Genomic DNA, 16,989 nt, shown 5'->3' with positions numbered 1-16,989 from the left:
AAATAGCTCATATAATAATATTTGAGTTATCCTGCCGCTCAAAAACGTCCGGAACATTGTTAATCAAAATGTCATAAAATGAAGGAAAAATTCTATTTTTCTCTTCGATTTTTTTATTATAACTTTAAAACTATTCATTTCCGAGAAAAGTTGAACTGACATAAAAGTTGCGTAATTAAATTTCCTACAAGATAAGATTGGTTAAAATTTTTAAAAATTGTCACCTTTGTTGCACCCAAAATAGCAATAATTGCAAAAAAACCATAAAAAAACAAGTATTCGCATTTTACTTTTTTCACCCAAAAAAACTGTATGATATAATAACACAATACTGTAAATTTCATTAAGATGGGTTCAATAGATTTTGCAAAATAAATTTAGCAATCCAGCTTTCGCAAAAAAATGCATTTTCAAAATGTTGCAGGACTGAAAATAAAGCAGATACAAAGTTAAAATTGTTTTTACATATAGAAGCACTCTACACTCTATCTTTCATTTTCAATATGTAAAATTAAAATCAGTTAATTAGCACGGCGTCAGGAATTGCTTATAAACAAATAATATATCTTTTAAACTACTCAATCAAATTAAATTTATAAAAGCTAGTTGGAAAGGTCTTTAAACAACGCTTCTTTTAAAAAAAGTTAGGTTATGTTCGGCAGTTTCCGAGATACAGACTTTCACAGCTGAGTGCCATTTACAACAAAAGTATAAACAAGTGCGTTCGCGGGAGCCTGTCGGCGACTAGTCGGCGACAAATTAGCAGCAAAACGCATGCGCACTTTAAAATGATATAAATAATATCGTTAATAGATAAATATACAAGGTATATTTGCCTAGTATAATTTAATAATTAGTTATTAATATTAATTAAAAGTAAATATACCTTGTATATTTATCTATTAACGATATTATTTATATTAAGTGAGGTTAGAAATTGTCGGCGACAATTTGTCAACTGTACCCGCGAACGCACCTTAGGTGAATTTTCCTTGCGCTAAAATGTTTGTCATTTGAAGCTCTTTCTATGTACAAACTTTCATAATGTTTGAAAATCACAAGCACCTTAAAAAAATAATAAACATACTCCGGATCAGTAAAAAATACTAATTATTGAGCTGAGAAAAAAAATGAAGTCTAACTTTCGAAATGGAAACATAAAAAAATTACATTATCTTGGGTTCTAGCCAAGCGATTTTTATCATTTTTCTAATCTGATGTAACTCGAAGCGAAAATTACAAATAACTTATTGATAAATTTTAATTTTTACTAGATACATTTCGATATAAATGAATAAATTTGTTTATTACAAAATAAAAACATAATATACTCTGTCCTTTGAAATAACACTTTTTTTAGCAAAAAATTTTTTTGTTCATATATTTTAACTTAGACGATAAAACTTTATTATTTTTAAACATATAGAACTGTTTAAACAATATTTTACAAACAATAATCAAATTAGTTTGATTTTTGTGGAATTAAAATATTAAAATACAACAAAATATAAAGTAAGAAAATAATATATTTGATAAAGATTGGTAGAAATTTTGTTGAAAATCAACTTGTGTAAATCGAACATTTTACATTTTCCAAATAGAATATATAATTTTTCATTACAATGCTAAAACTTAAGTACCTATTTTGCTTTTAAAAACTATTTAAAAAGTCACTACAAGTATAAACTTGCTTTTGTCTCTGTTCTCAAAACAATAAAAACTAAAACACCAACTTAACAGTTATTAACACATTTGTCTGTCCACAGCCGCAATATTCGATAATTTGTAAAAGGTCATTGGAATGCCCAATCAGAGCAAACTTATTCGCTGTCCTGCGCGTAGCACCAAAAATTAATGTTATTTAAAAAAATTCCTGACGCCGTGGTAATTAATCGATTTTAATTTTGCAAATTGTAAATGAAAGGTACAGTGTTCTTCTATATGCAAAAAAATTTCAACTTGCTATCTGCTTTATTTTCAGTTATGCAAAATTAAAAAATTGCATTTTTTTGCGAAAGCTAGATTGGAAAATTTATTTTGTAAGATCTATTGAAACGATTTTAATAAAATTTGCAGTATTGTTTTATTTTATCAAATAGTTTTTCTGAGTGAAATATGAAGGTCCTAGGTGTAGCATAAATGGTCGAAAAAAGTAAAATGCGAATAGGCACTTTATTATTGGTATTTTGCAACCAGAGTGACAATTTTTAAAAATTTTAACCAATCCTATCTTGTAGGAAACTTAATTACACAAATTTTATGTCAGTGTAACTTTTCTCGAAAATGAATAGTTTTAAAGTTATAATAAAAAAAACGAAGAAAAAAATCGAATTTTTTCTTCATTTGTTGACATTTTGATTACTTATTTAAACAATCTTCCAGACCTTTTTAAGTGGGAGGATAACTCAATTATTATTATATGAGCTATTTCCAAGCAATTTCTGCAAAAAAAATATGGGTCACCTCCATCTCAAAACAGACGCCCTGGACTATAAATTGTACTCACCGTCAGCTCTAAGATAATCATTTAAGACCTGAAAAAGTGGAAATGAATCCCAGGTATCCGCAGGTTGCTCGGCGAGAACTCTATCCATATCCACGGCAAACAAGGACCAAAATATTTCAGCGTGTTCAACCAATAAGTCGCTAAACCACGCAAAGGCCTGTACATATAAAAAGTATATAAGTGGATGAAAACATTAGCGAAGCAGTTCTAAAAGTCCTAATAATAGCGAATATCTAGCGAAGCATAAGATAAAGATACACTCCGACCAGAATAGGAATAGACGTAAGCTGTGCGCAAACCTGAGAAGGGATATATATATATATATATATATATATATATATATATATATATATATATATATATACAGGGTGTCCCAGACTAATTTACCCACGCTATATCTCTTAAACGAATAGAGATTTTCGAATGGGACAAAAGGTGATATATTCTACTTGTAATACACTTTAATATGGCGTACAAAAAAATCATCCCCTAAATAATCATCCCTTAGTTACAACCCCTAACTTTAATTTTTTTAATAGCACCCTATATATTTTTTTATAGTTTTGGATGTGGTCTTCTATCGTCTATTCAACACATTTTTTGAAAATAAAATCGGTTCGTAAATCACCAAGAAAATATCAGTTTAGTTTTGTTAATTATGTGTCCCAGACTAATTTTTCAAGGCTTTTCATGAACGAATAGAGATTTTCGAATGGGACAAAAAATGATCTATTACATTTGTAATACACTTTAATATGGCGTAGAAAAAAATATCCCCTAAATATTCATCCCTTAGTTACAACTCCTAACCTTATTTTTTTAAATAGCACCCTGTAAGTTAGGGATGAATATTTAGGGGATGAATTTTTTCTACGCCATATGAAAGTGTATTACAAATGGAATAGATCAGTTTTTGTGCAATTCGAAAATCTCTATTCGTTTAAGAAATATAGCCTGGATAAGTTAGTCTGGGACACACAATTTAACAAAAATAAACTGATAGTTTCTAGGTTATTTACGAACCGATTTTATTTTCAAAAAATGTGTTGAATAGACGATAAAAGACCACATCCAAAACTATAAAAAAATATACAGGGTGCTATTAAAAAAATTAAAGTTAGGGGTTGTAACTAAAAGATGATTATTTAGGGGATGATTTTTTGTACGCCATATTAAAGTTTATTACAAGTAGAATATATCACCTTTTATCCCATTCGAAAATCTCTATTCGTTTAAGAGATATACCGTGGGTAAATTAGTCTGGGACACCCTGTATTTACACCGTTTTTAGGCGTCAACGCCCTTCGGTAGGGATGTATAGAGGAGTATCACCAAGCCGCAAGCCCTTATTCTTGCCGTACCGCTCCTCCATAGGCCGATCAGACAGCAGTTTATTCCATACCAAGTCGTAGATTCTATATAGAATTTTATACTACGACGTTGTCCTTTTTATTAATTTCAAATGACCGGGCTGGGGCTCGAACCCGATCGTATATCCACTAGATTTGTCGATCAATCGCGCCTCTGTCCACTGAGCCATCTGACCGACGGAGCCGTCTGACATTTGGGACTTAAATTACAGAGTTACCACGGTTCTTGCAAATATTGACTGATATCTTTTGAAATGTTGTTCACATGAATCGTTGTTTATAACGAAAAGCATGTATGTACCTAATTATTTAAAATTTGTAAAGTTTAAATGGTTATTTAACAATTTTCGGACCTTATACATTCTTTATACTATAAAAATAATCTAGAAAATCTGTGTTAATTAGTCTGTAATTAACGTCTATGAATATTCTTAAAATACACTACTCCAAGAAATTAACGCACCACTTTAAAAATGGGTCATTTTTGATGTCTCGAATTTCCTAAACCTGTTGTCCGATTTAAGTGATTTTTTAATATGTTATAGCCTTATTTTTTAACAATATCGTTGTAATAATCTTGTTGCTAGACAGGTAAATTGTCATTGTATACCGGGTGTACCAATTAAACAGTGATTTCTTCTCAAAGTTCGCGTCATCCTGTGGAATATTCTAGCACTTATAAAATACTGAAATTAAATTATAGCATAATGTTTTCTTAACATTCTGTTTTTTGATTTATTCGCTTATGTTGGATAATACAAAAGTTAATTAATTTTTTAAACAACTAAACATTAAGAATACAAAATTGTCCGACACCTTCGCCAAACTTTCAAAAATTCTGAAATTTTTTAAAGTTTGGCGAAGGTGTTAATAAGATATATTTTTTTAATTTCTTTATGGGAAATTATTAATTTTTTGTCCCTCCTTTCAATTTTTAAGGGTTTGGTGAATGATCCCAATTGGTTAATACAATTTATTAAATATTTTATTTTATCGATTGTTAAAAGCTTGGCGAATGTGTCGAATCAATATTTAAATCATTAAGACGATTAATTAAATTATTTAGATTATTCCTTCGATTTTTAAAAATTTTACAAAGGTGTGAAATCAAAGGTCAGATATTATCAGTAAGTTTAAAATCTAGTTTTTTCGTTTATTGCTTTTTTTGAGTAATGTATTTGCGAACGTATGCCCGCAAACGCTTTGTTTCCGAGATAGGGGTTGTTTCAATAAAGCTTATAAACTGACGATTTATTTATTACTCTAAACCCGGTTGAGATATGCAAATTAAATTCGATGGGTTTTAAGGGGTAGTTATTGTGCATTCTTTGACATACAATTAAGAATTTTATGTTAACCATTGGCGCACATAAGAGTCATATTCCCCGTATGTGCGCCAATGGTGAATCTTAAATTCCTAATTGTATATCAAAAATGCGCAATAACTACCTCTTAAAACCCACCAAATTTCATTTGCATATCTTAACCCGTTTTAGAGCAATAAATAAATCGTCGGTTTGCAAGAAACATTTCAACACCCCCTATCTCGAAAACTCAATACTATAGAAATAATCTAAACAAGCTCTGTTGATTACTCTGTAATTCCCGTCTATGAATATTCTTAAAATACACTACTCCAAGAAATTAACGCACCACTTTAAAAAAGGGTCATTTTTAATGTCTCGAATTTCGTAAACCTGTCGTCCAATTTAAGTGATTTTTTTAATATTATGTTATAGCCTTATTCTTTAAGAATATCCTTTTAATAATCTTGTTGCTAGACAGGTAAATTGTCATTGTATACCGGGTGTACCAATCAAACAGTGATTTTTACCCAAAGTTCGCGTCACCCTGTGGAATATTCTAGTACTTATAAAATACTGAAATTAAACTATAGCATAATGTTTTCTTAACATTCTGTTTTTTGATTTATTCGCTTATGTTGGATAATAAAAAAGTTAATTAATGTTTTAAAACAACTAAACATTAAGACTACAAAATTGTCCGGCACCTTCGCCAAACTTTCAAAAATTCTGAAATTTTAGTGCTAATAAGAAATATATTTTTTTAATTTCTTAATGGGAAATTATTAATTTTCTGTCCCTCCTTTCAATTTTTAAAGGTTTGGTGAATGATCCCAACTGGTTAATACAATTTATTAAACATTTTATTTTATCGATTTTTAAAAGCTTGGCGAATGTGTCGAATCAATATTTAAATCATTAAGACGATTAATTAAATTATTTAGATTATTCCTTCGATTTTTAAAAATTTTACAAAGGTGTGGAATCAACGGTCAGATATTATCAGTACGATTAAAATCTAGTTTTTTCGTTTATTGCTTTTTTTGAGTAATGTATTTGCAGACGTATGCCCGCAAATGCTTTGTTTCCGAGATATGGGGTGTTGAAGTAGGGCGTTCTTACAAACTGATGATCTATTTATTGTTTGGTAGGTTTTAAGGGGTAGTTATTGTCAATGGCGTAGCTGAAGATTGCTCCCCCCGCAACAATTTTCGTCGGCCCCCGTATTATAAACATAACGACAAATAATAACAGTATAATTCTAAAATATGTGTAAATGACAATATTTGGCCTTTTTTAATAAGTCTTCATCAGTTAGTGTTAATAGATTTTTTGGGAATAGACATGAAAACTTTTCACCGATAGTATACATTCATGTCTCTTAATCCGACAAAACTATTATTAAGTTGTTGCAATACTTACTATATATAAATTTACATTGAAAACATTAACTTCAAAACTTTTTTTGCTACAAGTTATTTTTTTGTTGCAGCTGAGCTCTTCGTAAATTTTTAATACGTTTTATCCGTTTATTTTTAAATTCCGGTGTAATCCTCACTATTCTGCTATTCCTGCTCCTTTTGATAAAATTTCGGAAAACGAATTTCTCATTTCTCGAAGATTTTCACGAGTTTTTTCAAAAAGTTGAAGAACCGTTAACTCTGCCGTTTCAGATTGCAGAAGTTTTGATGTTAGATGAATAAAGTTAAGTATTTCGGATTGAATAGTATCTAATGTTAACGGCAAATTCAAAATTATTTATATGCTCTAATAATGCATTAGCTTCTAATTTTTCATAGTTTTTTAATAACAGTGAAATTTTCGTTAAAGATTTCATTACTTGTCGGAAAGCTCGACGCAAAGCTATAACAGCATCATGTCTGGATGACTACCGGGTTTCACATAACCTTTTTAAGTGTTGTCAAACGCGATGAATCCAAAGTCATAATAGTATATCCCATCTTTTAATACTTGCACAAAAAAGACATATTTTATAATCTCTTCATTATAAAAAAAACAACTTCTGTACACCAGCAACGGCATCATTCAATATTAAGTTTAGATTATTGGATGCACAATGAACATGGAAACTGTTTTTTTTTTTCAATGTCAGTTATGCGCCTTTGTACGCCTGAATATACACCACTCATAACGCTTGCCCCATCATACCCCTTTCCTCTGCAGTTGTGTACGGAAAGGTGCTTTGATTAGATATATAAATTTTAAAATTTAATTTACAGGACCTTCCGCACTTTGGTTTAATATACAAATAAATCCCAAAAACAACTTCTGCTTGGAGTGTAAATTATTTTCATCGCAAGGTATTTTTACATACCGGAAAATAAAACTAAGATGATCGTCTTTGGAAATATCTTGAGTGGTATCAAGAATTATTGAATAAAAACAACTTTTTTTAATTAAACTGTTCACTTTGTTTTCAGTTTCTTAAGCCAGCAAATTTATAACTTCGTTTTGTATTTGGGGACTCAAGTAATGTTTAAGTTATTGTTATTGTTTTTATCGGTTAATTTAGCTAAACAGGATCATATTTAGCTAGTAAAAGAACCATCGACAAAAAATTACCTTTTTGGGATTCACTTTCATCTAAACTACCAACATGTCCACGAAACGCTAAATTGCACCCAGAAAAAGTAAGAGTTACGTCAATTACCCGGTTCATTACTTCCTTCCAAATTCCCTATTTTGATGCTAATTAGGAAAATTTGTTTTGGTCCCCAATTTAAAGAAAGAAGAATATTAAGCTTGCAGGCTTTAAGGAGCCCCTCCTAACGTCGGGGACCCCCGCCTTGCGAGCCCTGCGGGCCTGTCAGCTACGCCACTGGTTATTGTGCATTCTTTGACATACAATTAAGAATTTTATGTTCACCATTGGCACACATAAGGGTCATATTACCCGTATTTGCGCTAATGGTGAATACTAAATTCCTAATTGCATATCAAAAATGCGCAATAACTATCTACCTCTTAAAACTCACCAAATTTCATTTGCATACTTTAACCCGTTTTAGAGCAATAAATAAATCGTCGGTTTGCAAGAAACATTTCAACACCCCCTATCTCGAAAACGAAACATTTGCGGACATACGTTTGTAAAGCAAACTGTCATTATCATTTCATGCAGAATTACCCCTTAAAGTGTGCCTTACTTATTTAAAAACACCCTGTATTGACGAAAAACAAGGCTAGTTGCTAAAGTACCTAACTTTTTTATTATCCAACATAAGGAATGAATAAAAAAACAGAAGAAAGTTAAGAAAACATGAGGCTATAGTCTAGTTTTATTTTCAGTATTTTATAAATGCTAGAATATTCCACAAGGTCACGCGAACTTTGAGAATAAATCACAGTTTGAGTGGTACACCCGGTATACAATGACAATTTACGTGTCTAGCAACAATATTATTACAGCGATATTGTTAAAAAATAAGGCTATAACATATTAAAAAAATCACTTAAATCGGACAACAGGTTTAGGAAATTCGAGATATCAAAAACGACCCATTTTTAAGGTGGTACGTTAATTTCTTGGAGAAGTGTAGAAGGGTAAACTGTCTCGACTCGTCTTTACTATTTGCTAGTTAATACAATAGGCAATAAAATTTTTTTATTTGAACATTTCTTATATAGTACCCACTTTGTGACAATTTATAACAATTCTATTGTATTTACAAAAACTCACGATTCGACTTCGCTTATTTTTTTCCAATTTATCAAAATTGTAATAGGTAATAATTAAAAAAAACGATTAAAACAATTAGAAAATTCAAAATCACTATTACCTATTAAAAATTATTAACAATTGAGATTTTTCACAAAACTTTTCAACGTCGCGAATTAAGCCAATAGTAAAACCGTAAAACTATCCACATAAGCGGTTGTCAATCGACTGAGCCCTCTCTGCCCGCACAGTCTGTTGACGTCTATTCCTATTTCGGTTCACCTGTAGGTACAAGTCGAAAATGTTTGTTTAAAATAGAATTTTTACTTATTATCTATCATTATTGATATTATTCACGAACGCTACCACCCGATTGACTACAACTGTAAATTAGGACAAAAGCTACACCAAAAAGAAAAGAAGAGATTCACAGAAATGGCCAAGGCAATATAGTTTGTATGTTCGATAAAATAATACATATAGTTGCTAATAGGAAAAGATTCGGGTTAGTCTGCAAAAATGTCGTATTAAAAGGATATAGCAAACGGGTATAAATTATTTCCAATTGAGTATTTCAATTATTTGTGTCAATATTAATCCATTCTTGGTATCGTCTTTTTTCGAAGTATTAACATTGTTCAATGACTAGTTCATGTAAGGTTCATTTTTGGACAACAATGTCCAATGTTGTTTAGTTTTTACGTTTCCTCATAGATGTGTACTGTTGTATGGTTAGGTACATGCAGAGCTTGTTCATATAATACAGAGTACAATGGATGTTTTAATATCTACTAATTTGACTCATTAAAAAATATTTATACAGGGTGTCCCGAAAAGATTGGTCATAAATTATACCACAGATTCTGGGGTCAAAAATAGGTTGACTGAACCTCACTTACCTATATACAATAGTGCACACAAAAAAAGTTACAGCCCTTTGAAGTTACAAAATGAAAATCCATTTTTTTGCATATATCGAAAACTCTTAGAGATTTTTCATTGAAAATGGACATATGGCATTCTTAAGGCAGAAGCATCTTAAATAAAAATTAAAGTGAAATTTGTGTACCCCATAAAAATTTTATGGGGGTTTTGCTCCCTTAAACCCCCCCAAACTTTTGTGTACGTTCCAATTACATTATTATTGTGATACCATTAGTTAAACAAAATATTTTTAAAACTTTTTTGCCTCTTAGTACTTTTTTGATAAACCAGTGTTTATCGAGATATTTTGAATATTTGTCGAATCCACCACATATTTGTATATGGTTAAGTACCTATGATATTACCTGTTAATAATCTGAGAATTTATTTTTAATTTACATTGTTAGGTATATTTTGAAGAAGAGGCCACATCTCGATAAAAAGTGACTTATCAAAAAATGACTAAGAGGCAAAAAAGTTTTAAAAACACTGAGTTTACCTAATGGTACCACAATAATGGTTAAATTGGAACGTACACGAACATTTGGGGGGTTTAAAGGAACAAAAACCCCATAGAATTTTTATGTAAACATATTAAAAAAGAAGCCGCATCTCGATAAAAATTGGCTTATCGAAAAAATACTAAGAGGCAAAAAAGTTTTAAAAACCTTGTGTTTAACTAATGGTACCACAATAATGAATTAATTGGAACGTACACAAAAGTTTGGGGGGGCTTAAGGGATCAAAACCCCCATAAAATTTTTATGGGGTGGACAAATCTTACTATAATTTTGTTTTAAGTTGATCCTGCCATAAGAATTATACATGTCCATTTTCAATAAAAAATCTTTAATAGTATTCGATATATTGAAAAAAATATATTTTCATTTTCTAACTTCAAAGGGCTATAACTTTTTTTATGGGCACATTTGTACTAAGGTACGTTAGGTTCAATTGAACTATTTTTGACTCCAAAATGTGTGGTATAATTTATGACCAATCTTTTCGGGACACCCTGTATATACAGAAACTTTCTATGTGTAACCTAAAATCTCAACGATCAAATACTATTGTAATATTTATGACGTTGTTCTGAAGCTATTTCCTTGTGGCATTTTTATAATTAAGTATTTTCGATGGGAAATAAGCCACAATTTTACCAAAAAAATTAATTTATTAACGTTTCGACGCCCAAGTCGGGTGTCGTTGACAAAATACAAAATAGTACTAAATAAACAAAAATGTTGTTGCTTAGTAAAAAATTCTTCTAATAATTTATTTAATCTGACTCATTTATATTGGCAATTCAGGCATGTATTATATTAAAGTAGAAGACTTTAAAATGATATTGCCAATATTGATGAGTTGCGTTCCTGGGACGACTTTACTAAAAGATAGTTCATTCGATTACATGAAATCAACCCCAACTCAAGAATATCCGCCACAAAAAATCATAGCATGTGATCTGTCTTTAAAAAGACAACCAAATGCAACGATGGCAGTAAAATTCTCGCGCTATAGATTCCATAGTGAATCACGAGGGAAAACCAGGAAAAAACCTCGTGATACTATCCCGACATCGTAAGTATTTGGGCTTGCATTTAGTTTACTCTCAAAACTAATACCAAATTCTGACTTTAATGTATATATGCTATTTTAAATTATAAATAATATCAATAATACATAGATATTATATAAATAATACTAAAATATAAAATATGTACTAACTCGATATGTTAATGACTTACTAATCGTGGTATTTTCTTTCTATTCACTTCCTCTTTTAGTATGGGTAACCACATCCTACTGCATTCTACCGAGGAATTTGCGACATAATTGTTTCATTTAGCATAATTAGAGCCGCTTCTTTGATTCTTCTCTTTTTACTATCTGCTTCTTTTAGGACTATACTTGAATCTCTCCACTGAACTCTATGTTCATTATCCCATGCATGTTGACATATTTGACATCTATCAAATTCTCTATTTTTAATATAAGATTGATTTATTTATTGAAATTCAACATTTCAACAACATTCAAAACAACAAACACATTGAGATCTATTCTATCTAAAACTAAACCTAACAGTGAACAAGAAAGAACAAAGAATTGTATTTATAAAATACCTTGTGAATGCGAACAATTTTATTTAGGTGAAACATCAAGACCATTAGACGTTAGAATAAGTGAACATCAATCTTATATTAAAAATAGAGAATTTGATAGATCTCAAATATGTCAACATGCATGGGATAATGAACATAGAGTTCAGTGGAGAGATTCAAGTATAGTCCTAAAAGAAACAGATAGTAAAAAGAGAAAATCAAAGAAGCGGCTCTAATTATGCTAAATGAAAACAATTGTGTCGCAAATTCCTCGGTACATATTTTATATTTACAGTTAGTACATATTTTATATTTTAGTATTATTTATACAATATCTATGTATTATTAATATTATTTATAATTTAAAATAGTATATATACATTAAAGTCCGAATTTGGTATTAGTTTTGAGAGTAAACTAAATGTAAGCCCAAATACTTACGATGTCGGGATAGTATCACGAGGTTTTTCCTGGTTTTCCCTCGTGATTTACTATGGAATCTCTAGCGCGAGAATTTTACTGCCATCGTTGCATTTGGTTGTCTCTTTAAAGACAGATCACATGCTATGATTTTTTGTGGCGGATATTCTTGAGTTGGGGTTGATTTCATGTAATCAAATGAACTATATTTTAGTGAAGTCGTCCCAGGAACGCAACTCATGAATATTGGCAATATCATTTTAAAGTCTTCTACTTTAAAATGTATAAATACATGCCTGAATTGCCGATATAAATGAGTCAGAATAAATAAATTATTAGAAGAATTTTTTACTAAGCAACAACATTTTTGTTTATTTAGTATTATTTTGTATTTTGACAACGACACCCGACTTGGGCGTTGAAACGTTAATAAATTCATTTTTTTGGTAAAATTGTGGCTTATTTCCCATCGAAAATACTTAATATTTATGACATTGAAAAAGCAACACCCAGTAAAACATGGTACATTTGGTACCCAACCAAAACATCAGTACCTAATAGTGGAAAAAAATATAAATCTTAGATAGATATAAATAGCTGGAACATGAAATTATGATTGGCAAGGATAATCAGACCCATTAACTGAAGAGAAGGATCAGTCTTTAGTGGGCAGCACATGGAAAATTGAGAGAAACTTTTAAAAGTGAGCTGCCCACAAGCCTAAAGAAAAAGGTATTTGATCAGTGCGTCTTGTCAGTCTTGACATACGGAGCAGAAACACTTACTTTAACAAAAGTTTCGGCTACCATACTGAGAGTCACACAGAGAAGGATGAAGTGGTCCATGTTAGGAATAACTCTGCGAGACAGAATAAAAAACAAAGAGATCAGGAGAAGAGTCATGATAAATGACGTATCGAAATAATGGCTAGACTAAAATGAAGATGGCAGGACATATAGCAAGAATGACAGGTGGGAGATGGACAAAGAGGTTATTGGAATGGAGGCCAAGGGAAGACAAGAGAAGCGTCGATCGACCACCTACAAGATGAACTCACGATTTAAAAAGGCTAAATAACAACTGGATGAGAGCGGCGCAAGATAGCCTGGGTTGGAAACAAGAGGAAGAGGCCTATGTTCAGCAGTGGATTTTTGGGACTGGATGATGAGTAAAACATGGAAATAATATATGTTGATCATGATCACATCATGAGCATTTGACAATACCCCCTACGAAGCGATCACAAGGGCGATCCGTCTAAAAGGAATAGACGAAACAAGCTGCAGATGGATAGATTGCATGCTGAGGAGCCGTGTGATATATGATACGTTGCTAGGGGATACAGTGTCAGCTCAGGTAGCTAGCGGCTGCCCACAGGGGGAGTCTTATCTCCTTTATTGTGGAATCTGGTCATGGATGGCCTGATAGCTAGACTCGACAACGATAGGCATCATGTTCTGGGCTATGCGGATGACCTAGTCATCTTAGTCCACGGGAAATTTAATGGTACAGTCAGATATCAAATGCAACAGACTCTGACCGTAGTTTCAGAATGGACTTCAAATGTAGGGCTTAACATCAGTCCTCTACAGTCAAAAATCATGACATTCTCTTCTGTCTAATACCTTGTTTCTCCAGTTATCTATTTTTAATTCTCGTAAATCTGCTTGGACGCTGTCAAACCATCTTTTACGGGGTCTTCCTTTCCTTTTTTTTCCCTACTGGTTTCCTGTTCAATATCATCCTGGTCATTCTATGGTTTTCCAATCTTTGCACATGTCCCAGCCATCTTATTCTATGCGCCTTTATTATTGCGGTGATTTTTGGTTCCGTATACAGCTCTTCCAACTCTTTATTTGTCCTTCTTCTCCATCCTGTTTGTGTATTTATGCCTCCGTAAATTGATCGGAGAATTTTCCTCTCCCATCTTTCTAATCTTTCTTCATCTGCCTTTCTTAAAACCCATAATTCGACTCCATATAAAACCGTAGCTCTAATCACTGTCTTATAAATTCTTTCTTTTGTTTTTCTTGAAACAAACTTAGACTTTATTAAGGATCTCAGCATTCCGTATTTCTGGTTGCCTTTTGTAATTCTGGATACTATTTCTTTATCCTCATTTTAATTTTCCGTTACTTTCACACCAAGGTACGTAAACTCTTCCACTCTGTCAAAACTGTATATGTAATCTTTCTCCCCTTGTATTTTTATAAACTATTCATTGTCTTGCTGCGTATCACCCATTATCATGTATTTAGTTTTCTTTTCATTTATCTTTAGGCCAAACCTATTTGCTCCTTTTTCTATCTTTTTCACAATTCTTCTCAATTCGTTCTTTGATTTTGCTAATATTGTTAGATCATCCGCAAAAGCAATACATTGATGTTCATTTTTAAATAAGGTTTCTTCCATTTTTATGCTGCAATTCCTCATTATTACTTCAAGAACAAGAATGAACAACGCGGTTAACATCGGGTCACCTTGCCTGAGTCCTTGTTTGATTTCGAAGTCCTCTGAGATGTCTTTCCACACTACTTCGCTTTTCGTTTTTGCCAACGCCATTTCAATCAAGCTAATAATTTTTTTGGGGATTTGCAATTATTTCAGAGCACGGTACATTTCTTTTCTATTTATACGATCATATGCCTGCTTGAAATCTACGAACAGCGCATACAGGGTCATTTTGTCCTCATAGCAATTTGCTTGTAATTCTTTTAGCGTGAAAATCTGGTCTGTTACCGAACGGTTGGATCGAAAGCCTGCCTGGTACTCTCCCACAGTATCCTCCATGTATTCGTTCAGTCTTCCACGTATGCATTGTGCTATTATCTTATACCCTGGCTCTAGGAGTGCTATTCCCCTATAATTTTTTACATGTTTGTTTATCTCCTTTTTTATGTATGGGGTAGATTCTAGCCAGCATACAGTCATTTGGCATTTTTTCCTCTTCCCATATCTTTTTCATCAGCCAATATAGTTGTTCGTACAGTTGTTCTCCTCCTGCCTTTAACATTTCAGCTGTTATTTCTGTCGCTCCTGGACTTTTGTTGTTTTTAAGTTGGCTGATTATATTCATTACCTCTTGTTTTGTTGGCGTCCCCACTATCGTATCGCTTTCTTCCATGTTCTGTATTATGTCCATCTCGTCCTCTTCAACAACCTGCGCTGTTTCACTTATTAGTTATTAGTTCCCCTTCTTCATTCTTAATATAGATGCTTCGGCTCTGATATCCTTTGTCCATTCTTTTAACCTCTTGGTAAAATGACCTTATTTCTTTAGATTGAAATTTTTCTTCAATTTCCTTTAGCTTATCTTCTTTGGATATTCTCTTCTTTCTCCTACATTGTCTTTTCATTTCCCTTCTTGCGTCCCTATACACATTTTTGTTATTCTCATTTTCTTTTAATAGCATTATTTGTCTAGCTCTCCTAACTGCTTCAGCTGCTTTTTCACATTCTTCATCATACCAGTCATTTACTTTTCCTTTTCTCATTGTACTGTTTAGAACTGCCTCATTTGCCTTCATTACTGATGTTTTTACTTTCTCCCATCTTTCTTCGATTTCCATTTCTTGTGCGCATGTTGCCAGTTATATTTCTATTTTCTCTTTATATTTATTATAAATTATTATTATATTGGGGCTCTTATAAGCCCTAAGATGAGCTCTAGGCTGGTGTGGGAATGTCGACAAGAACTTGACAGACTGGCACAACATAACAGTGTTATACTGGACTGGTATGGGTTCCAGGTCATCGGGGCATATACGGCACTGAAAGAGCTGATGCACTTGCCAAAAGAGCATCAGCTACAAAATACCTGGGTCCAGATCCGGCTGTGGGAGTGCCAAAAAGCACCGTCCGCGAACGAAAAAAAGCCTGGATCAGAAGCCAACACAACTCACACTGGAAGTGTGTACCCAGTCAAACACATGGCAAGATGTATATCGGACGAACATGTGCTAGTAGGGCTGAGTTACTGCTGAAAACAAGCAGGAATCAGCTGAGAGTCATAAAAGGTTTCCTCACTGGATATGCGCCAGTTAAGGGTCACCTGCATACAATGGGGCTGTTTCATGGAGATTTGAGCTGCAGACTCTGTAACAGAGAACTTGAAACAGTCAACCATTTTTTGCATGACTGTGAGGCATTGGATCGGAGGCAGCAAACACTTTTCGGAGACATCGAAGTGACTCCAAATATATATGGCACCCACCCACTAGACCTGTACAAGCTGGTACAGGGTTCCAGAATTCTGGAATGGGTTTCATAAACGAATGGAAGATGTACAATAATTCAAGTGGCTGTAGTACAACCGGTTCATAACAGATGGCTTCCAGGGAAAAAACAATGATCACATCATGGTCATCATCCAGCCTTAAAAGCCGACTACTGAATATATGCCTCTTCCTCATGTTTCCAACCTATCTTGCGCCGATCTCATCCAGTCTTTATTTAGCTTTCTTAAATCGTCAGTCTATCGTGTAGGTGGTCGACCGGCGCTTCTCTTGTCTTCATTCTAATAAACTATTTGTCTATCATCCATCTGTAGATGGGTGACAGAAGGATCATAGGGGTGTAATAAAGATGCTACCAGCCAAATACAGGCTGAAGTGGAAATCCTCTGAACACACTATTATATAAGAAGACGAAAGATGGAATGTTTCATTGCAGATTGCATATG

At 32.6% G+C, this 16,989-nt stretch overlaps 1 protein-coding gene across 7 annotated transcripts in view; it reads right to left on the bottom strand.

The window, feature by feature from the left end:
• Positions 1-16,989, bottom strand: part of LOC114334073 (calcium-dependent secretion activator) — a 303,401-nt gene that overhangs the window by 30,252 nt on the left and 256,160 nt on the right. For all 7 annotated transcript variants that reach the window (XM_050641429.1, XM_050641434.1, XM_050641431.1 and 4 more), the window contains one exon: positions 2,507-2,663. In XM_050641429.1, the coding sequence (XP_050497386.1) occupies positions 2,507-2,663 (157 nt within the window). The remainder of the gene's footprint in view (positions 1-2,506; positions 2,664-16,989) is intronic.

Source organism: Diabrotica virgifera, chromosome 10, assembly GCF_917563875.1.
Source record: "Diabrotica virgifera virgifera chromosome 10, PGI_DIABVI_V3a".
Classification (NCBI taxonomy): Eukaryota; Metazoa; Arthropoda; class Insecta; order Coleoptera; family Chrysomelidae; genus Diabrotica; species Diabrotica virgifera.
Note: the sequence above shows the minus strand (reverse complement) of the source record. Positions and strands in the feature narration are given on the sequence as shown.